This window comes from Phalacrocorax carbo, chromosome Z (genome assembly GCF_963921805.1).
Source record: "Phalacrocorax carbo chromosome Z, bPhaCar2.1, whole genome shotgun sequence".
NCBI classification, from domain to species: domain Eukaryota; kingdom Metazoa; phylum Chordata; class Aves; order Suliformes; family Phalacrocoracidae; genus Phalacrocorax; species Phalacrocorax carbo.
The window spans coordinates 74,983,969-75,008,030 of record NC_087548.1 but is presented as its reverse complement, the minus strand read 5'-3'; the positions used below and the strand labels follow the sequence as shown (position 1 = coordinate 75,008,030).

The 24,062-nt window shown below is 41.6% G+C and overlaps 1 protein-coding gene across 4 annotated transcripts in view; it reads left to right on the top strand.

The window, feature by feature from the left end:
• Positions 1 to 24,062, top strand: part of PALM2AKAP2 (PALM2 and AKAP2 fusion) — a 280,924-nt gene that overhangs the window by 119,914 nt on the left and 136,948 nt on the right. For 2 of the 4 annotated variants that reach the window (XM_064439264.1, XM_064439265.1), the window contains exons 4-7: positions 1,378 to 1,492; positions 2,107 to 2,128; positions 11,443 to 11,544; positions 16,363 to 17,067. In XM_064439264.1, the coding sequence (XP_064295334.1) occupies positions 1,378 to 1,492; positions 2,107 to 2,128; positions 11,443 to 11,544; positions 16,363 to 17,067 (944 nt within the window). The remainder of the gene's footprint in view (positions 1 to 1,377; positions 1,493 to 2,106; positions 2,129 to 11,442; positions 11,545 to 16,362; positions 17,068 to 24,062) is intronic. The other 2 variants (XM_064439266.1, XM_064439267.1) reach the window with 2 other exon arrangements.

Below are 24,062 nucleotides of genomic sequence, written 5' to 3'. Positions count from 1 at the left end.
GCTATGACATTTTTGCGTCCCTCAGTGTTATCAGCAAGCATCACATATCTTTCATCTTTGCACAATTAGAAAGTGGGGAAAAATTTTCCAGGTGGGTGCCTTAAGTTAGACCATTACATCTATACTTAGACACATGAATTTCACAAGCAACTCAAGCTGTCAAGCCCCTGAAAGGAGCAATCCCTCCCTCCCCCCTACCTGCTCACTGTCACTTTCTCCTTGCTGTCTGCCTTGTGACTGAAAAAGCATTAATCAAGTCCTGTGCTGAACAGGGCTGGGGAAGAGCAAAAACATGTCCCTTTACCTTGAATTAGCGCCCTGATCCTTCACCTGAGAAGTGGTGTCAGAAAGGCAGGAGCAAGCAGGCATGGGTATAGAAAGTACTGGGCAATGCTGACCTGTTGCATTCAAAGAAATACGGTCCAACAAGGTGTGAGCAGCTTCAGCTCTTTCTGTAGACAAAGGGAGTTTTAGGTAACCATCCCTGTTCAAAAGTGTTCATTTGAGCTCATATTACAGATTGTTTTTGTTTTGGTTGTTTGGGTTTTTTTGTCAAAAGTGAGTAAATAAAGATGGTGGTATAAATAAAAAGAGAGAGAGAAAGATGGAATGTTTCTGCACCTGCATAAATCATGTCAATAAAAGGAGGTTTGAGTTAAAATAATGGAGAATCTAACCCAAATTAAAGTGTATCCCAAATCACAATCAACACGTCTTAAGGACTGAGTGCCCTTAGGTCTTGACAAGAGAAACAAGAATGCTGAAGGCTGCCTAACAACATAAGTTTATTTTCTGAAAAGCCTGTGTATTTTATTACCTGAAGCCTCTGGGCCCCCCAGTATCACACAGTAACAGTAGAAAGCACAGATGGATATCCCAAAGTGTTATTGTCGGGAGTGGGCAAAGTACTGGTTCAAGAGAAACTCCTAATACGACTGGCTGACTGCCAGCTTCCAACAGCTATTTCCAGTTTCATTGTCTGGAGTATGCAAGCATTAGAAGACACCTATTCCTCTAATTATTAGTGCATATTTACAGTTATATCCCATACTGTGATTTCTAAAATGAAAGTGCATATCTGAGAGATGCTATGGGAATTGGGGTGAAGGGATACTGGGATATATTTTTCATTAATCTGCATGTTTTTGCAGAAGTGGATAAGAGAATTACTGTTTTTCTTTTAAATAGATCTGTCTGTTTTACAAATAATTCATGTGTTCTTCATGTGCTAGGAAAGCAGTTGTGAATAGTAAGAGTGAAAGTTTTTCCTAATGGCATATGAAATGCTAATTAATACCTAGGAACCTGTGGCTCATTGAAATAATTTTTACATCCTTTATTTTTGTGTGTATGTGCATGTCTGTATGTCTTTCACAGGTTGGAACAAGAAATACAGAAATTAGAAAGTGAGGAATCCCAAATATCTGCCAAAGAACAAATAATTTTGGAGAAACTAAAGGAGACAGAGAAACCTTTCGACAACTTGCAAAAGGTATTTAAAAAAAAAAACAAAACCAACAAAAACAGACATTCAGGCATAGAGTGAAACTGAGGTAGACTCTTAGCATTGTTTGAAAGCAGCAGTTATAATTCATACAGATTGGTGGCTGTTGCAGAGCACATAGCTCAAACCAGGATGAACAAGACTAGGAAAGCTATAGAGGCATCAGATCTATTTTAGTTGGGTTATTTGGATTTCCCCTTCCCACTCTAGATTTTGTTGAAGAGGGATTTCAGAGACTATCTCCCTACCTTAACTGCAGGGAAACGTGAGCTTTCAGCCCCACTGAAAGATCTCAGCAGGATTCTGAAAGGTATCTCAAACTTCCCTGCTCCCAGTGGCACCCAGAGATAGTGGCCTTCGCCACAAATGCCACCTCTGAATGTTACAGCCTGCCCCAAACAGCAGTGTTCTCCTTTTAGTTACACCATGTCCCTCTCCCTCAGCCTCTAATGGCACCTAAAGCTGAGCAGCCACATCCCCAGTTAGGCATTTAAACAGTATGAAGAACCATAGAAGCAAGCCTAGCATAAAAATCAAGACTTCATTCAAACCATACCCAAAATAGAAAAGGTTTAATGAAACGTCTTTTTTTCCCTTCACAGAGTTTCTCACACCAGGATGGTGGTAAGTGCCTTTTTATTATTGTATAGATTTGGGTTTAACAAGAGTTGTTACTATAGCTTTGTTGCAAAGGTTTACCGAGTGGGGTTTCTTCTCTTCATTGTATGTTCCTGATTGATTGAGAGAGCCATTACATTTTTCTTTGGTATTGCTATAGTGCTAGCACAAACAGCACTATTGTGGTGAAAAAGTACTCCCTTGGCAGAGGTCCACATCTTACTATGCACTACTTACTGTGTACACAAGGGGAAAGAACAGTATGGATGACTTAAAACAGACATCATACAACTTCTATGCTATTGACCCCTTTCACCACATGATAGCCCTGCACTGCAGACTCCTTTTCACCTCTCTGTGGTCAGCCTTCTCCACTGTATGCATTTGTGCTCTTGTTCATAAACAGTTAAATACAATGGGGACTATTCCTATTGTACAGAAACAACTATTAAAATTAAGTTACTTCACTGATGAATTATATTCTCTGAGTGAGGATTCTTACAGAAGGAAAACATCGTATGGGTGGATGAGGATGTAATAATTAGTAGTTTATGAACTCAGTGTCACACTATGTGTGATCAGTCTAAATACTGAGCTGTAAATTTAGGTGTCTGAGTGAGCAAATAATATGGCTGATTCCCAGAAAGCTAGAGAGACCCTTGTAGCGCCTCTCCAGGACCCTTGGGACCCAGGAAGGATATTATGCTGATCCATCTGCAGATGAATCTGTGCTCCAGGCACTCATTCTCAGTTCATGTCTTTGAACTGATAAGATTCAAAACACTGAGGTCAAGACTAGCTCCTCCAGCTGCTGACAAAGCCATGCCCAACTGTATTGTGAGTATAGATGAGGAGGAACATGTAGGACGATCCTAACGCTAAAGCACTGGGACACAATGGGAGGTTAATATATAGTATATGAGCTGACTTGGCACTGCCTTTTGTCTGTAGAGGTGATTAATATTACTTAGTACAAGGGTTTTCTTTTTAACTCAAAGATCTAGTTCAGAAATTTTCACTTCTGTTAGCAATATAATTAATTTTTTACCTTAAATCCCCTCATTAAAAAAAAAAAAAGTCCCATATAGGAGGCTTCATGGAAATAACTTACTCTTCCCTCCTCCTGGAGCATTTTAAATCGGCACCACAGTGTAAATAAAGATCGAGAATGGCAAATATTTTGTGCCTATGCAGAGTTTCACCATGGTTGTTGGTAAGCTTACAAAACAAGAATGGTGTCTACAGGAATTAGCACCCAAAGTGCACAGGAGCTTTTATGACTCCTGCAAGACATAGTCTGCCTCTTCATGTGTGTTGTGATGAAACAGGAACCAAAGGAAGCCCCAGCTAGCAAATATGAAGTGGTAGTTTCCCCAAATATACTTTTTTGTAGCAATGTAGTATTTAATTGGGTTGAAGAGGAGCCTCACTGCTCTCCAGATTTTACCTGCTTTCAGTGGATCCCTCCCTCACAGACTAAGCCAAAAGCAAGAACAGCTCATGATTTCTGAAGGGTAACAGAAAACTGCAAAATTATGCCACAGAGAGTGCTTCCAGAACAAATGTGCAAGCAGAGGCAGCAGGGGGTATAGCTGGGTTAATCAGTACCTCTTCTCTTCCAGACCGCTTGCTTTATATATCTTGTCTCCTCCTCTCAGCAGCTCATCCTTGTGGGCTGAGGCAGACCCGGATCAACCTCTAAGCAGTACTGTACTCTGGTCCTCTAGGGATGACCGAGGCTGCAAGCTGTACAGTGGGCATGATGTCATTGTACATCTTCACATGGTGAAAGCTGAGCAGGTCCTTTGTTTTCTGCTTTCTGACAACAGTCTGTGAGGGTAGCTAATCAGAGCAGGAGGAAAACTTGCACATAGCTAGCTGTGATCACTTTGGTACCATAGAGTTTTCTTTTCTTCAAAAATATGTAGGGCTTGCTTTGTTGCAGCAGATTAGCCATCTGTCTGGCAACCCCCTCTAACACATGATGCAGAAGAAAATGGTAAGAGCCATTGGATAATATAGGAAGGCTGTGTAAAACACAGATGCAAACCAACACTGACCTGTTGGGGCAGGTTCTTCAATTGCTGCCACATCCTGAAAGACTTCCATTTGATAAAGCTCACATTAGTCTGTCCTGTGTTCATACCTCCCTTTATTCTAAATGCAATGACAGTACAGAAAGTGATTTATCTCATCATTGGGTCCCTGTGCACGTCTTTGTACCATATATATGGTGACAGAGCGTCTGAGTGTGCAGAAAACGCAACTCCAGTGAGCTCAGAGCCTAGAGGGGTCCAGGCAAAGAATGCAAGGGGAAGGGCAAAGTGGTGGAGTCTCCTTCCCTGGAGTCATTGAAAACCCGCCTAGACGTGTCCCTGTGCCCCCTGCTCTGGGTGTGCCTGCTCAAGCAGGGGGGTTGGACAAGATGATCTCCAGAGGTCCCTTCCAACCCCACCATTCTGTGATTCTGTGATTCTGTGATTCTGTGGTGGTGAGCACCAATGGTCTATCAAGTGACTCTCTCTGTCCTTCCCACCCTTCCCAGAAAACAGCCGTGTTTGGCAATGAGCATTTCTGAGCTTGAAATCATCCAGGCACAAACCCCACATTTTGCTTTCATAGATCACCATGTGAGAGAAAGCAGAGCAGAAATGCTGAGGTTGGGGGCTGTGGCCCTGTCACCTGCAGTTGTGCTTCTGTCAGTTCTTGGTGGCTTGTCACTGACAAGTTCTCCATTAAACAAGGCCTGAGATGATGCTAGGAATGACATCATTTGTTGCTGCTTAGGTCTGCAGTCAAAAACAGGCGTGCTGTAGTGCTATGCTGCATGCACATCATGAAAAATGGAAAGGAGAGAGCTCTTACTTTGTGTGTGCATATGTTTATGGCTCAATGTATATATAAAATAAAAGCCTCATTAAGATCTGATATAACTCCCTTTACTGCTGAATGTGCCTCAGGGATAAATTTGTTCTCTGCAGTCTTCGGCCATCTGTATGCAAACTACATGCTGTTACTTATGAGCTGGCAATGTGTGCTTGCAGCCCAGAAAGCCAACCATACCCTGGGCTGCATCAAAGAAGCGTGGCCAGCAGGGCAAGGGAAGGGAATCTGCCTCTCTTCTCTGCTTTGATGAGACCCCACCTGGAGTCCTGTGTCCAGCTCTGGGGTGCCCAGTACAAGACAGACATGGACCTGTTGGAGCAGGTCCAGAGGGGGGGGCACAAAAATGGTCAAAGGGATGGAACCCCTCTGCTATGAGGGCAGGCTGAGAGGGTTGGGGTTGTTCAGCCTGGAGAAAAGAAGACTCCAGAGACACCTTATTGCGGCCTTTCAGTACTTAAAGAGCACTTCTAAGAAAGACAAGGACAAACTTTCTAGTAGGGCCTGTTGCAATAGGACAAGGTGTAATGGTTTTAAACTAAAGGAGGGTAGATTCTGACTGATACAAGGAAGGCATTTTTTACAATAAGGTTGGTGAAACACTGGAACGGGTTGCCCAGAGAGGTGGTAGATGCCCCATCCCTAGAAATATTCAAGGGCAGATTGGACATCGTTTGAGCAACCTGGTCTAGTAGATGTCCCTACTCATTGCTAGGGGGTTGGACTAGACAACCTTTAAAGGTCCCTCCTGACCCAAGTTGTTCTATGATTCTACAACTCTGTACTTCAGTGAACATACAGAAGCCACAATTACAGTAACTCTGCAGTTTGCACAAGCCCCTGTTTGAATTTGGTATGTATAGTATATATTTGGCAAAGCTGTGGCTCTGGAGACCTGACCTGCATTGTTCAGTTTCCAGCACATTGCTTAGATACTTTTCTGATTTTCTCTCCTCTGATCTTGATCCAGGTGTGCAACCCAACAGCAAAACAGACGAGCATGACCTCAGAGTATTCAAGTACAGATCTTTGTAGAGTGCTTTCCACATGTCCTGTAAAAGCTCATCAGCAAGTGTTTTTCAGTTGTAGGGATTTAAGTAACTTTTTTATTCGATCTGCATCTATGGCTGCCACAAATAAAGCACCTCTGGCCACCTGTGTAAATACCATTGATCACCAACTTTTGAGTGCAACCTGTTAGGCAATTTCCTCCCATCTCACAGACCACCCATCCAGTCTGTATCTTGCCAGATTGTCCAGAAAAAGGCTGTGGGAAACTGTCAAACACTTTGCTGAAGTCCAGGTAAACAACATCCATTGCTCTCTCTGTGTCAACAGACACTACTTTGTTGTAGAATGTGATCAAGTTAATCTGTCATGAATTGCCCTTGGTAAACCTGTGCTGGCTTTTCCCAATCACCTGTTTCATTTGGTTTGTAATAGTTTCTAGGAAGACTCATTCCATCACTTTCCCAGGGAATGAAGTAAGGGTAATGGTCCTCTAGTTTCCTGGGTCCTCTTTTGGTCCCTTCCTATAGATGGGTATGACATTTTCCTTCTCCAGTCATTAGGGACATCCCCTGATCTCCATGACTTTCAAATATTATAGACTTGCAACAACGTCAGTCACTTCTCTTAAGACCCTGGGGTGGGTTCCAACCAGACCCATGCATTTATATAGGTTGAGACCTTGTAAAAGGCAACAGACCAGCCCTTCCTCCACTACTGGTGGGTCAGCACACAAGTTGTCACTGCTACTTGATCTTGTGATCTGAGGTCCAGCTACACCAGTTAAGATAGAGGCAAAGAAGGTATTGAGAGACACTGCCTGTCAGCATTGTTAGTGACTAGTTTCCCTGCCCTGTTTAGTAATGGGCCTATGTCTTCCCTGTGCTTCCGCTTACTGCTCACAAATCTGAAGAACCCTTTCTTGTTGTACTTCACATCTTTAGTCAATTTCAGTTCTAGCTGAGCCTTAGCCTTCCTGGCTGCATCTCTGCATGCTCTAGCAAGGTTCTTATAGTCCTCAATGGTTATTTGGCAGCCTTTCCACAGCCAGTATGCTTCTTTCTTGATTTCAATTACACATAAAATCCCATTGTTAAGCCAGGGTGATGATTTGTTCAGTCTTCTTCCTTCCTTTTGTAAACAATCAGCCATTCTTGTGCTTTCAGCAGGCACTTCTTGAGTAACTCCCACCACACACAATCTCCTTTGACCTCCATGGATGCTTCCCATGGAATCCCTTGTAGATGGCTTCTGAACATATCCAAGCTGGCTTTTGTAAAGTTTGGAGTTTTGTCCTTCTATTGGTCTTCAGTGTGCTCAGCAGGATCTTAAACTCCTCAATGTTGTGGTCACTGTATCCAAGGCTACCATGGGTAGTTATGTTGTCAAGTAAGTCTTCTTGGTTTGTGAGCAGTAAATCTAACAATGTGCTTCTCCTAGTCAGCCTGTCCAGCATCTGTAGTAGGAACCAGTCCTCAATGCATTCCAGGAGCCTGATGGACACAGGACACCACTGTGGTTTTTTCCCAATAGAATTCTGGGTAATTGAAGCCACCCATGTGGACCAGGTTCTGTTGGCCCAAGACTTCCATGAGCAGCCAAAGTAAGGATCTATCAGCTTTGTCATCCTGATTGGGAGGTCAGTAACAGATATCTAACATAAGATCCACCTAGGTGATGATCCCTCTAATCTTGATCCAAAGGCATTCATTCAATAGAACTAGCATGGTCTCCAGACCTCTCCTCTATACACTTCAATTTCTGGTTCACATAAAGTGCAACTCCACGTCCTCTTCTTCCCTTCCTATTTTTCTGAAAGAGTTTGTAGCCATCCATTGTGGTCTTCCCATATGATTTTTTCCACCAAGTTTCTGTGATTCCTATGACTTATCTCAGACTGGGCACGGAACTCTAGTTCCTCCTCCTTGTTGCCCAGATTACATACATTAGTATACATGCACTTGAGGTGGCTGAACTTAGGGTTCTTGCCTTCGGAAAGGACTGGGGAGCATTCCTTACTGCTCTGGTAGGTGTGCTCATCTACCCTGTTACATATGGGTATACAGGTGTCAGCTACAGACCCTATCCCCCAAGTTCATTAGTTTTAAGAATGATTCACTAAGTCAGAGACAGGCTGTTCAGCTTTTAGCAAAGCTTTCTGCTTAAACTTCTGTTCATAGTCTTACAAATGTGGTGAAAGGGTCATAATCTCGGTTCCCTCTGATGTAGCCCCATGGACTCCCAGAGGGCTTTGCAGGTAGAACAGCCCTGCCCTGGGGCAGAAGGCCTTAGGCACAAATTCTTGTGGTAGTCAGACTTTTTAAAGATAATCCAGCCATTGGAAAATAACATTGTCTAATATTTGGCCACAAGCCTCTGCGTGGGAGCTATTCTGAGCAGTTCTGAAGGTTTAGTTGTGTAAGCACCCTTGAAGGGTTATCTGGCCCCATATGTTTTCCCAAGCACTTGTCTGTCTGGTAATATGGGAGGGTGTCATAGTCCTAAAACACAGTTTCTTGTAAGTAGTACAAAAAAAACATGGGACATGATTTATGGCATCCTTAGATATTAATAACTCATCAAAGGTTGAAATGAAGGTATTGAATGCAGTCAGTTCAAATGCTTTAATTTATGTTCTGCCTTACTTTTCATGCAAAAGAAATACTAATTTTCATCTCATTCACTCCTTGTAAAATTGATCTTTTAAATCCTTTTTAAAGGTGCTAAATGAAACAGACCTTGTTGCCAGTGAAATAAAGTGAAATTAGCATGTTCATTTCATCTGGAGGGTGAGGGTATTGGTGAGAAAGGAACAGGGAAAATCATCTAAGCCCCAAATTCTTCTAGACAAATACCCCATTTCTGACATGTAGCACCACCACTTGCTTCAGAAGAAAATACACAAGGATACTACCCCCACAACCCCCACCACAGCATACCCTTCCGAGGACAATAATGAGAGACTGTCAGGAGCCCTGAAGCTGATTTTTAAATATTTTATTCTAAGTAACATCCAGAGAACTTTCTAAACTGATTCAATATCAACAACACCTAACACTTACCTAGGTATCGTCTCCTAACACAGGACACAAAAAAACCCCAATTTACTAAGGTCCTCAGGCATGTACAGCATCAAAGTGAGAGTTTCACCATCAAGCTGTACAACTATCTTTCTTACTGCTAGACATCAGCGATGCAAGCTGCCAGGATGGTCAGCTCAGTTCCCTGTACAGGTACTGGGGAAAAACAAACACTTGCAAAAGATTTTGCCTCCTGCAGTGCCCTGGGATGAGAACTGTACCCTGAGTGTATTTATTCTCATGAACTGAAAAAGGACAACTAGTTAAGCAACACAGCTGCTCATTGATTACACCCACATGTGGACAAATAGGTTTGTCACTCAAGTCACTGGATGAGTGTGTGCTGAAACTGCTGTTCCAGCAGTACAGAATGAGTAATTACTAAATTTCTGCCATTTCCAGAACACAAAGTGGCTTCTTATTCTGGTCTAGAAACAAAGTCCCTACTTCTTTCTTCTGAGAAATTACTTACTTCTCAGTAATGGCCTCCTTGTTTGTGAATGATATTTCCTAGGATAACAAAACCAAGCACTGTACCAATATCTCATCAGAGGCAAGAAATCCTGCAAAAAAAAAAAAAAAAAAAAAAGCAGCCATTGCTGGCCCTTGGTCAGTCACCTATGTCCTAAAAAATTATTTATCCTAGGCTGTACTGCTAAAAGTAAAAATCTTTGAGGAAATAGTATGCATTGAAAATATAAAAACCCATTTGCCAAGACTGCCATCTGCCCACTGAAGTATGCACTAAAATAATATTTTCCTGGCTGATTTTTTTTCAAATTCATCTGTTATGAACTGGACTTATATCCTTACTTCCAGGCTTTCTGGAATGAATTTACAATGTGCTTCTGTGCCATCCTCCTCTGATGCAGGAAGGGGGAAATGCAGCCTCCTTACCTGAGTCACCAACAGTGCTCTATGGAGGGATGGAGTGTCTTCTTGGGGACTGTGATTACCATCTTCTGCACCCATCAGCTCTGGTGGCTCCTGCAGGCTCTTAAGGTGGTAAAACCATTTGACTAATACCAGGCCGAATTTTCCTGTCAAAGGAGTGGACTATGGAATTAGAAGTGGTACATCATGCCTTTGTTGAGAATGCCACCAGATACAGGGCTTTCTTCTGGGATGGGTGCTAGCCCATAGGGACTGTGGTGAAAGTATCTCCCTTTACCAGATGCAGTCAAGAAGCCTAAAACAGGACATCTCATTTTCTCTCCGTTCACCAGTTCACTTTTATGGTCTGTGCTGGTCTTCCTATCTCACCTGCTTAAAGCAACAGGAGCACCAAGGAAGGCAGATTCTGCCTCCTACCTTGACACATGGACCAGGCCATACCAAGGGCTCAACCATTTAAATTATAACAGCAAAGTACCCTTCAAGGAAAACAAATGCTCTGTTTCACACCAGATAGGATCTTATGTTTGAACAAAAATGTAACCATTTCCATATAAAACTGAAAACATTTCCAGTTAATAGGAAACAATGTGATTTTTTAAATTCTTTTTTTTCTTTTTCCTTTTGATTTGGTGCCTGAACTGTAAGTCAGTTATTTGCACAACTGCCCTCTGAGCTCTCCTGTTAGCTGAGCCACTGAATTCTACCAGAAAAATGTATGTTACGTGGTTATATTTAAACCAGCCACAAAACATCTCCCGGTAAATACTTGTAAGTTTCTTTAATGCGTCTTCCAAAGAACATATTTAGCTTATGCTAAACAACCATAAGCTGAAATGTTAAACAATTCTGTCCTTTAAGATAGCTTTCTACTAGTTCAGGGTTGTTAATGAACGATGTCACTGCAGAACTGCCAGGCTCTTAATATTTGCTGAAGATCACGACTGGCACCCAATCAGTATCTACACATGATCCTATTATTAGCTAAATTTCAGCTTTAAGAACAAAAAGCCAAATGCCACTTCCGTAATATCAGAAACACCAGTGCAAAAGAGATGGCCTTTCATCCTATTCAGTCAACACTAGGATATTTAGGCTTTTATATCTCATGTCATTTATTCTGGGTATCATGTTAACTTTGTTCCTTACCTTCCCCCTCTCTTCTCCCTGTTTTAAAGGTCATGGACTTGATAAATCCAGAACCTTCTGACAAATAATTTTATGTGTTCAACTGACATAAGGTTTGAGTCATCTGGACCCATTCCCTCCTGCCTCAGCTAGTCTATTGAACACCAATCACATGACAGTGACTTTGCACTTTGTTTGCTTTGATCCAATTATCTAGTACAAAGCTCCAGTGACTATTGTCGGGGCTGACAACACTCTGCTGTCTAAGCAATGAAGCCACTGGGGCTTGTAACACGAATCTAACTGTTTCCTGTTCTCTGACACCAGATGCAGTAAATTACATTTACTCCCAGATCCCTGAACTCCCAACCCTCTATTCACGAACAGCAGAGCCAGTTCCTGGGCGGGACGGAGCAAGCAGAGTAGCTGGTAAGTCTCAAGGAGCAAAGTATTATAATACCAGTCCAGTAGCCATGAACTTTTTTTGTTATATTGCCTTAATGGGTCTGGTGTCCTGATATCATTTAAATGCCAGGAAATGACACTTGATTTGTATTTTGCAAACAAGTCAAGGTTTTTTGAGCAGCAGTGCGTACTCTCAAAACAATGTAGTTGAACTACATACAAGTAGCATAGGAAACCCGTCCAATTATTTAAAGTGGAAACATTCAGTTCTTTCTATCCTTGCTGATACAAATACATGGTATTTAGGCCAAGGTTTTGCATCCTCCGTTACACCTATGCAACTCCCATTAAGATGAATGAGACAGACAGGCACTCACAAGACACCATACATGCTTCAAGTTTTCATGTCATTTTATACTTACTTGTGTATTATTCTTTCTTCTTGGGAAAAGGTGGGAAGAATTACAGCATGTTTTGTTCTTGAAGTCATGCAGAGAGTTTTCTATTACTTATTTTTCAGATTAAGTATGTGCTAAATGTAACAGCATGATCATTAAAAGCTGTATGTTTTTCTTATTTTCAAGATCCTTCCTTTCTAAACAATGTATTCCCTATCTCAAGACCAAATTGCTGTGGCTACTTAAAAGGTGTCCCAAGGAGTGGGAATAAAAGTTGGCTTATGTGAAGAATGGGTTAACAAGCATAGTAAAGCAACGTCTGCTGTTAGGACACTGTACACAGCTATGGGATATGTCATTTTGTTCAGAGGTCCTGTTGCAAGCCATTCCAACAGCTTCCCTTCCACCAGTGCTTATCCTAATCTGTCTTAAAAGCAAGCTTTGTGTGTTTTGTGCTATTTTGTCAACACCAAGAGTACAATCATTTATTTTGTTCTTCAAATGATCCAGAAGCCCGGTTCATGCAGACCTTATAAGAGTATCATGTGTCTGAAATAGCTTAAAGAAAAGGCACCAGCATATATGCTCAATGGTAGACTGTAAGCATCCATCTTAAAACAAGCCCAGTCTATTAAGATTCCTTTTTTTAAAGAACAGCCTCTGAATCCATATAACAGGCAGAAGCCAGATCCTTTCATCTGCAAGTTGGGATCTTGTTGTCATGAAGCACTGCATCATGTTACACTGTAATTAAAGCTCATGCAGAAAACTTGTACTTATGGATACAGGTTGTCATCTTCAAGTACTGCTTTCAGTTTCACTATTTTCAGCTAGTTTTGAATTTTATTAATAGAGCAGATTTTGCAATAAATAAGCTTTGGTTAGATAAAGACATTTTAGAAATCAACTTTAGTTCAATTTTCAGCTACTTTGACAAGCTGGGCTGCTAGGTTTTCCTGCAGAGAACAAACATTAATCATACAGGCAGATAAGTCAGGTTCTGTTATTCACTCTTCCTGTGGCAATGCATTTCACTAGTGAACAGCTTTCTAAGAAACTCGTGATATTTATGCATTTACTTGCACAAGTAACTTTAAAGTCATCCCTGGGGCACGACAAAAACCACATTATGTCAATAACTTAAAAACACTGCTGCTGAAATCACAGTAGAAGAAATGAAAAGAAAATGTTGACAGTGGCAAATGCCTGAGCAAATTAGCCAAACATAAAATACACAAGGGCCACACCTGTTAACTTTCTAGCTCAAATCAGCGAGTAGGACACTCTTCCAAGCAGTGCTAGAGCTTGTTGCCCAAAGTCTTCCTAACGAGTAGGACGTTGTTACTTATCAGTACTCCATACCATGGATTAAAAGATGTATCCTAAATATGGCTAGGTCCACGTGATTTAACTATCAGATTTTCCCTATCTGCTTCTCAATTCAGGCCCATTATACTAGCCTTCTTCTAATGCACAATACTGAACCAAATTTGTTCATCAAAACAGGGAAGGTCTGGCAGGTTGTATCCTCTTCTGTACTAAAAATACATGCAATACCATGGTATTCAACTACTTCACAGGAAGATCAGCATTCATTACTGAAAAATCATGTCCCAGATAATATTTTTATTTTTCAAAGAAGAGAAGCAGCACAGGAGCTCCAAGGGAGCTCAGGATGTTACTTCCCACCAAGAAGGTAGCAGGCAGCTAGTCGGTGGGCTGGCAGTGCTGTCTCTGCAGGGTTGTGATCCTCAGGACAAATCAGGAACTTCTGCCCATCAGAGATTAATTTCTGGATGTGCTGTTGCTCCCTCTTAGTTCAGCTTTGCTTCAATTCAGCTGGCTGCCACTCAAAAACCTGCCAGTGTATCAGTTTTAGCATCTGCACCATAGGCTAGCCAGCCCCTACTTTTACCTCTGTAATGTTTGCAGTTGTTGAACAGTATCTGCCTAAGCAGCCATTGTGAGATGAAGTGATGCTCAGAGCACACTCACCCAAGGCCTGGGGACCAAGCCAATAAACAAAATTTCTCTTCCTTTCATCCTCACTCTCACCCCCACCTAAGAAACTGCACCTAGGAGGGAGCAAATTCCGGAGTGTTAGTGGTGGCATGTGGCACCTGCATCTTTTTGTTTCATTACCCCTTTAAGTTGGATTAAAGGCTTCAGGGCAGAGTTACTTGCATGAGACTTGAAGGGCACTTGTCCCCAGCTCCTGGGCTGGGACAGTCCCATGGAAGTGATCCATGACAGCTGCCCTCTGAGCTGCACCATGGTGCAGTCTGCCACAGCTCCTCAGAGCAACCTGCTCCAGGGCTTAACTGTTATTGGCCTTGGGGCAATAGCATTTTTCCTTATTTCCAGCCTAAATCTCCCGTTTCAGTCCATGCCAGGTGCCTCTCAGTCTTCTGCAGAACGCCTTGTAGCAGAGACCAGCTTTCAACCCTCTGGCCTCCTCCTGGCTGCTCTGGCTGCTGTGGGATGTCCAGGCATGAAAACTCCAGCATATGAAGGGAGATCAGAAAACTGATATCCCTACTTTGTTGTGACAATGGGCATCCTGTGCTCAGGATTTTGACAGCTATGGAAACAGCTAGTCCTTAAACGTCCCAAAGCGGTGGTAAACACAGTTCTCAGGGATATTCCCCTAGCTTGCAGTGGCCAAGGTGAGATCCCTGCTTGCGCAGCCCACTCCATTTGTCAGCAACACTTTGCCCTCAGAGGTAGACATGCTCCTCAGCCCACCAGCACCTCCATTGTCTGGCCCCATGCAGGTGTTTGTGCAGTGTTGCACTTGACCTAACCGTCCCTTCCAGGGATGACCAAGGTCTAAGCAGATGCACACAGCACGTAGATGGCCAGACCTCCATTTGGCTGCACTCCTGGGGGCCAGACGAGACTGCCTCACAGGGGCCAGCATGCACCCACTCACCAGTTAATTAATTTTCTGCCTAGAGATATAGGGGGGATCATGATGCACATCATGATACAATTCCTGTTGCTGTTGAAATACTTTGCTTTAAGGATATAGAAAAAAAATCTACTATTGTGAATAATAAGACTGAAGGAATATATTAGAGCAAGAGTAATTTTTTTATATTTGTTGTTTTTTTAAATACAAGCATACCAAGCTACACTGGGTTTTGGGGCAAGAATATTCTGTACTCACTTGAAAATAAGTGAGGGAAAAAAGCCAACACGTCACTTTGTGGTGTCCCCATGTAAGAAAAATCACAATTACACCACTGAGGTTCACTGGCGGAAATGGTCACCATAAGTTTCACAAACACTTGTCTCTGCCTGTGGTAATTTGTAATTGTCTGTGGATGTCTGTCCAGGAGCAAAAATGTCTTCATCTGCATACAAGGAATACTTAAACAGATGACCACTTATGGAAAATCTGTGAGAACTTTGCACATTTTTCTTTGAAAAGCTGTCTAGTGACATGCCATCATATCTCAAAATGGGTGTTAGACCGGTGTAGACTGTTTGTCTGTTCCTACTGTGTGGTCTCTACAACTTTCATCTTATTACTGCGTCCTTCTTAACTGCTAGAAAAGCTTCTTCACTATTCTAAAGCAGCATCCCTCACATGCATGTTTTTACCTGTTGTTCCATGACGCTTTGAAAATCAGTTCATTATTTCTTTTTTCTTCAACTTTGGCAATGGTGCTTAGACCCTAATTTAAATAAATGAAGGAACACTTCTTGGCTTTTTTGTACATTCTCTTAATCTGCAAGCAGAGGTCACTGTCGATGCCTTGGTGTGGAAGCTGAGAGACCTGCCATGCTACGCATCTGCGGGAGAAATTATCCTATTCTTGTGTGATTTTGTTTTCCCACCTGTAGAACAGGGGTAAACAATGTTTCTTCATCTCTCTAGAATTTTTTTGAATGCTACGGATCGAAGAGTTAAGCAAGAACAAGCATTGATAAAAAAACGGTCTGCTTACTTGCAGCAGACAAAACTTGTTACCAACTAACTGGCAGTTTGATGGCAGAGAAGGAAAAGAGAGTAGAGAGGTTCCTGGAGATGAGTTCTCTCTGAATTTTGAGGCAAGTTCAGAATGGAAAGGTTGAGGGCAACTTGCATGCTGTCACTTCCCTTTGTCTAAATTACACCTAACCCAAGTGCTCTTGGCACTTCTGATTGATCAGAGACAGCTCCACGTGGCATGAGCTGGAAGACTAGGTCCTGTTTGCCACAGGTATGCCTAGTCTTCATCTGTATAAAGAGCTATAGTGTAATAACTATCTCTGTCCACAGCATTGCATCCCACCTCTAACGTAGAACGCTTGGCCCTTTAGAATTAGGAAAGTTAGGAGTTAGGAAAAGTTAGAGTTAGGAAAAGGGGCACCATAGTTTTCTTTGTCTGTTTGGCAATTAACCATTCACTGGCTTTTTTTGTTGTAACATGCACTTCCTCTCTTGTTTTCATTCAAGCTTTGTGCACCATGGAAATTAATGTGGAGAAAGACAAACAGACAGGAGAGACCAAGATTGTCTCTGCTTCACCTATTGGCCCAGATGAGGCCCATCAAAGAGGATTCAAAGTCTATGATGATGGTACCAAGGTAGTCTATGAGGTTCACTCTGGTGGCACAGTGGTAGAAAATGGAGTACATAAATTAAGCTCAAAGGACGTAGATGAACTTATGCAAAAAGCTGGACAATCAAGTGTAAAAGGAGGGTATGAAACAATGACTCTGTCAGACAGAAATGCGGTAGCTGACGGAAACCTTAGCCATATGAAGGAGCAAGTGCTCTTCAAGGAAGCAAAGCTGGAAATGGTACACAAACCCAGCAAAGGGCATGCTGTGAACCCTCGACCCCAAGACAAACCCTGCAGTGGTGAAGCCCTGGAGGCCAGCACAGACCAGCCGGTGACAATGATATTTATGGGCTACCAGAACATCGATGATGAAGAGGAGACGAAGAAAGTGCTGGGCTATGACGAGACCATCAAGGCAGAGCTGGTCCTGATCGACGAAGATGACGAGAAGTCATTGCGGGAGAAGACAGTGACAGACGTCTCCACCATGGATGGGAATGCTGCTGAGCTGGTCTCTGGCAGGCCCCTGTCGGACACGACAGAGCCCTCCTCTCCTGAGGGAAAGGAAGAGAGCCTGCCTTTGGAAGCTGCCCCAGGTACACAAAAGAAAAAGCGCTGTCAATGCTGTATTGTCATGTGAACACCTCCTCCTTCCCCACTCTGGGCAGCTCGTGCTCCATCACTTACCTAGACCTCACTGTACTTCTAACTGCAATACTGTGAACTGGAAGTGAATGCCTCCATTGCCTTGCAGTTGGGTTGCTTTGCTTTCTAGTTCTTCAGGAAGAGGAACGCATGGTTATTTTCCCATCAGACATACTATTTGGGGTTTGGGGAGGGGTTGGGGGTTTTTCGCTGCTTCTTTGTTGTTGTTGGGGGTTCTTTTTCCTTAATATTGCAGAGTGAGAGATAAATGGGAAATGGAACAAATGTTTTCATATTTATTTGATTTTTATATATATATTATATATATAATGAAAACACTTTTTACATTTTTCTTTGGATATCTGGCAGGCTTGATCAGATTCCTAGGATTTTGTGGGAGTCTGAGTTTCACAGCAGCCAGATATGAGCGCCTTAAAAAATTGTTACTTCTCTTTTTTAAGAAAAAAACACATTTAAACATTATTTTATAGATCCTAATTTTTATTTCTTGGGGGAAGGCTTAGATCATTTTATTGTTTTAATTTGCTAAAACTCAGAGAAGTCTTTCCCAAAAAGTTTGCATAGTTTTATTTTATAATAACTTTCCAGTTTAATTTGTGGAGTCAGAAAAACCCATCAGCCATTTCTGCTTATTGGTGATACCATAAGTGGACCTTAATTATTCTTTCTAGAAAATGTATGAATGATGATTTTGCCTTATATAAATCTTCCAGATTACAGTATTGTATGTGTACTTCATCTCCCCAAATTACAGTTGAAATTAACTTGACATGAAAAAGATGCAGCTGTCACACCAACTGAAATGGAGTCACTGATCTAATTACTTGCCTTTCAGTAACTCTGCCAATGTTTATACGTTAAGTTTTCCTGCTGAACTCCAGTAGATGAGAGATATTGCTTTCTATTTCCTCAGAATATAAATGAACTTCTCTCACAGTCTGACTCTGTTCCCACTGGATTCTGTGACGAAATTCTCAGTGCTGGAAATGGGGGCAGGGCCCGAGTTTTGCTCTGTAATTCTTAGGGAAGTGTAATTTCTCACAGAGTGTACCTCCAGTGCACCTACATAATGACAAGTGATGGTCTCATCCTGCCCTGTTTACCCAGGTGAAAGTCCCATGGAGGCCCAGCAGAGTTTTGTTGGAGCAGCTCTTTTAGGATAAAATCCTACAGTCGCAAGGCTAACATTTTCAAAAACTGCAGTGGTTTTGGATGCTTCATTTTCCAGTGTGGGACACTTCAAAAAGGTCTGATTTCCAGTAAATTTTTTCTTCGTCTGCTCTCTGAAAATCAGGCCTGTTAAAAACAACTCAAAGTGAAAATGTAAAAAGGTGAACGCATCCAAAATCTGTAGCTATTTCTTTGTTTCTTGGTCCTTTGATTCTTCTAACTACAATGAAAAAGCAGCCAGCTTTTTCATGGTGAGATATTATGAGCCTGATTCTTGTCTCACACTGGTTTTGCTTAAGTGTAGCTTCACTCACTCTTGTGGAGTTAGTTTGGATTTATAACTACAGAAGTGAGATTAAAAATCAGGATTTATATTTTCTGATGGCATTAAAAGGTATCAGAGATTATTTTGAAGTGTCTTTGAAACTATCAGACTTTAAAAATCAATAACAGCAACTGAAAAAAAACCAAAATAAAAATTAAAAAAAAAAAAAGGAAAGAAAGAAAAAGAAAACAACAAAAAGCCTCTTTTCAGTCTGAGGTGGTTCCTATGATATTTCTGTTCTTTCTTGGATGGTGCTTTTACTGCATTAATTGTTAGTTCAGAGCATCCAATTAAACAGAGTTCTTGCTCTGTACTCTTTTCTTTCTGTGCCAGTAAAAAAGACACTTGTTCATGGTGGTGGTAATATGAGGCACACAGAAAACATACACACAAAAAAATGCAAAATGTAGTTCTTACGTTAGGTCACTCAGCCATCAGCATAGAGCTGGTCAATGCAACTTCCCACCACTGCTCAGGTGACAGGAAAAAAAAGCAAGCAGAGAGTAGAAAAAGCCACATCCGTGTGACACCTGCAGAAATTTTGCTGGCCTCCATATCTGCTGCAGTGGCCAGATTTAATAGACTTCCACAAGCTCCCTCCACGTCCCCTGGGGGCTTTTGGATGGGAGAAGGACCAAACTCACCCACAGAAGCTCTGCACATCATCCCTTGACTCAGGCGTAGGTGGCTAAGTTTTATCAAAGAGGGGAACGACCGCAGAGCCCCGCGTTGTGACAATAGGTCTGGTGGCTATTTGTTGGAAACTAGCAACCTGTGTTTTGGGTTTTTTTTTTGTTGTTGGGTTGTGTGGGGTTTTTATTTTTTTCCCAGAAACACTAAGCATTTACAAATCTCAACATTTCTTAAAATGACACCCTGAGTTTTAAAGCCTAGGGTAGCCCAGCGGGGCTGTACCCAGGCAGGTATAGGGCCCCAAAGCACTGCAACACAAGGGCTGAAGCCCTTTTCCTCTTGCCCCTACCACGTGAGTTCTGTGGGATCTGGGCACGCTTTGCAATAGTTCTCTCACTCTGGGGCCTGTTCACGTCACCAGTAGTGCTCAAAAACAAATCTTCCAGCCATCTCCTCCTGGCCTGGCCGGTCGTCTCGTTGCTCACCACCCTTTCCTCTCTGGGTATAATGCCACCTTCATGGCCACCCTGGCATGCCAGTGTCTTCCCAGCCCGATCTTTATTCCCTTGCCACCCTTCTCCCCTATGGACATTTTTTCCCAAAGCCCTCTGCTTGGGAAATTTGGGGTGTCGTCTTTACCCTAACCCACTCTGTCCATGCATTTCTTCAGCCAAGTTCTCCCCTGTCAGATGACCTCTGGTTCAGCACAGACTCAGCATTTTGGGGATGACTCCTTCAGCGGCCAGCTTTGGGAGATGCTTGCTGAGGCTGGGACCAGAATGTGCCTGAGACCACTGCATCGTTGGAGGCACAACGTGGCGGGGAGATGGTGGCACACAAGAGTCCAGAAGTGGCCCTTTAGTGGTTAGAAGTAGAGCACAAGCCTTAAACCTTAAACCTGCCAAATACCTACTGCTCACTACTTGTAGCTAATATTGAGTGCCTAGGAAGACCAGTGGTTTTTATGTGTTCATATGACCTCCATGGTTAATGAGCCCCAAAAGATCCAGAAAAGCTAAAGGTTTGTCTGTATAGGGTTTGTCTTTATGGGTCAAAGGCAGTTCCACACCTGAGGTCAGGAAAAACATGAAACAGGAGCAAATCAGTCCGAACTCAGAGGGCCTTAGCTATGTCTGCTGAAACACATTTACTCCAATCATCCTCCTCCACAAGGGCATCAGCCATGCCTGGGCATCGGTGTGTCCCTTCTAGGCATTAGCCTGCAGCCACATGACACAGGAATTCAAATGTGTTAGCCTAGGCTGATGAATGTAAACTGTTTTTCCAGGGCTGCTTTGGGCTTCGAAGGGGTCAGTTTTCCTTTCACCCTCAGATAGGAAGCTGCCTGTGGAAACTCATGCACAATCAGGCACGAAGGAAGAGATCTGTTCTACGGTCAAGCAGAGAGAGATTTTTGTAATGATCATTACGGGAGCAGTTTTTTGTATTGTTTTAAGCAAAATCCCTGTCTGTTTAACTTATGCCATCACACATACATTTTCAATTTCAGCATGAGGGGATACAAAAAAGTAGAGTCAGAAACTGGTTCAATGATAGCATTTTGCCACAACAAACTTCTCGCCTTAACTTTTGTAAGAAAAACAAATAAAAAAACCTCTTTCAGTGTATCTTTTCCTAGACTGGGAAAAAATAACCTATGGAACTTTTTTATATTTTGTATTTTCTAAGTTTCTATGAACCCGCTTTCCATGTCGTCCCTCATTTGCATTCAGGGACTGTTTCTTTTGCAAACCACTGCATTTTACTTCCATTCTTTTTTCTTTTTTTTTTAAACAGAAGAAAAATGCAAATCAAAAAACACAACATTATGATTAGTGGCTAGGCAATCTCTTTCAATTACAAGAATATCAATACAGAAAGAAAAGAATTACAGGGTTGTTCTTCTTTTTTTAATTTCCTGTGGCTGATGTACTGTATGGTATATGTTTACAGAACTCCTCTGGTCTGCCTTTGTGATGTTATCTAAATGAATGACAAAGTAGGTATGATGTGCCATTTGACAGTTTGCCTTAGCACTCTTGGGTTTCCTTCTTCTTTTTGTATCTTTCTTTTCCTTACTTTTTTCCAAAAAGTGCAGGCTGTATTCCAAAGCTGTATAAACACAACATTATCTTTCAATCCCCAGCAAGAGAAGTGTGCACAAGCCCTTCTCCATGAAATGTACCTCTACTGGTGCAATAGAAGACCTCAGCCCTGCAAACAAAAATGCATACTCCTAATTTGGCTGTGGGTAGACCTATTTCAGCCAACAGGACTACTCACAGGAGGAATGTGTGTAGGTGTCTGCAAGATCAGGGCATGAATGATTAACACAGGGTGTAGTTTGGGTGTTATTTGTGTACCTGTCCAATTTTATGCACTGCTGAGTTTGCCCAGGGTGGTGTAATCCTAGAGGTTAACTCTGAGCATTGCTACTTCTGCTGAGAAAAACACAAAACAAAATGGTGCTTAGCATCTGGTCGGATCAGGTCTTGAGTCAGCATTGCTACCACGGCAGTGGTATTGATGTGCAAATATTAAGTGGGACTTCCCTGACAAATAATATATTAGTCCCCTGCTGTTCTACGTAAGTTTACTACTGATTAAAATTATAAAGATACAAATTAATCAAAGCAGAAATATAGCATACAGAGTTGCTAGAGAAATAAAAGGTGTTCTACCTTTTGATTTAGTCCAACAACCAAATGGCATACTTGGAAAGCAAGTGGGGATATAATAGAAAATGTAGTATTATACATTTGTGTATTTTTTTAAGGAATAAATATTTTTGTAATGAGATACAAACCCTAAATGGGTATTGAGTTTCTGAATATCATCCTACCCATGACATTGAGCCTTTCAACTTTTTCATACGTTTATGACAATGCCCAGCTTCTTGGGATCTTTTGTAGACCTAACCACAATTTTCTCCAGGAAGTAGGATCACAACACTTTTTAAAGAGTAAAGTTAGAAGAGTAGAATCTAATATACCTGCTATGAACACAGCTAAATAGGTGAATTTATTTCACAGAAAAAGGTGGACCTATTCTTTCTATAGCTAGACAAACTTCTTTATCTAGAAAGCCAACATGGTAGGCAATAGCTATCTACTTTCAGTAGATAGGTATGACTAAATAGGAGAACTGTATGTTTTTTCACTTTGTCATGCTTTATCCAACATAAGGTTTCAAAATGAAAGAGATGGTGCCACTGGAAAGAGTAGAACAAAATCATTTAGACAAAGTAGAGGATTCTCCCACAGGATGAGACATGGTGTCTTTATTTTTTCTAAACTCACCCAGTTTCAACCAGTTCTCTCTGACTATTAGAAGGTTTAGGATTTGCTCAGATTATGTTTTATGAGCCTTCCGGGCAGCAAGAGTAAACTTTAGTTCTGAGCTTAACCAGAGGTCACAGGCTATGACAATATCCAACAAAAAAATGCGGACAGTAATTTTTTAATGTAAAAGAGTAAATTGTATAAAATGGCTGAATTTATTTAATTTAAAATATAAATGGATTGTCATCTAGTCCAAAGAGAATATAAATCCAACTTGTAATATAAACTCATAATAATATCTTAGCTTGTAAATAGTGACAAGGGTGCATGAAGTTCTTAAAAATGTCCCAGTTGTATTTAAAATCAAAGCATTATAAAACTGAGCCTTTTCCTCATGGGTTCAAAGAGTCTTGCAAAATCAATAGCTTTTTTTTTCTTGTGGTGGTTCAATTTAAGCTGTTCAGAAGATTAAGAATAGGCCTCTTTTCTTAAGGGCAAACTTGTGGATAATTCTGATCCCCTTCCTCTAGTCTGCAAAAGCTTCTCTTATTTTGAGGGTTTTTGCTTTTATTGTATTGCAAAGCTTTCCTGCACTTGTTTCTCAAATGCTTCTCAAAAGAGGATTTAGGGGTGTGTTTTAAGAATTAATCTACTTTAGAAACTGAAGAAAAAAAACTTAATTGATTTTTTTAGATTTAGCTAAGTAACTCAAGTCCACCAGTTTGGGTATATTTGTATGTTTTTAACTTGCATTGGTATGGTCATGATTCATACCTGAATTTAGACCTTGTATATCTATTCAGTATCTATTCTGTAAGACCTAAAGACTTGCCCATGAGCATAAAATTAAGTACCCAAGAAGCCCTTTTTAGTTTAATGACATAACCCACATGAGTAAAGTTTAAGCACATGCACAAATGCTTATAGGGTCTGGTCTTTAAAAAATATGCTACAAGCAAGGCTTATGCTGCTTTAACTGTGTCTTCTCATTCCTTTAATTAGATAGATTTTTAAATGGTGTTGTGAAACTGGTGCACTTTTCTGCAGAGAGGGGCTTAGAGCATGGTCTCCTTGTTGACTGTGTTTGAAAGTAGACAAATATCCCCCAGGAACTCTCAAAACTCCCAGTGCCTGAAGAGGGTGGGGGTGAATTTAAAAACACAACATAAAAGAGGCAGTGAATGTTTTCCTTCCAAATTTTTCCCTCTGCACACTTCTGCTCCAGACTCTGTCTGTCCCCTGTCTCTGTACTTGCACTAATTCTGGACACCATTGCTCGATTGCTCCTTTTTTTCCCCCTGTCTCTGCTTCCATCTGTGTGGTCTCCTATAAGCAAAGATAGGGGGAAGAAAGGCTGGGTTAAGAACCTCACCTCAGGCCTGTTGGCATGAGTCCCAAGTAAAACAAAATGATGGTATGCTGTCCTCAGCGTTTGGACCTCTACCTGCATTTTCCTAGATTCCTAGGGCAAATTTTATATTAGAGAAGCACTCTCTCCCTGTCTATTCAGCTGGAA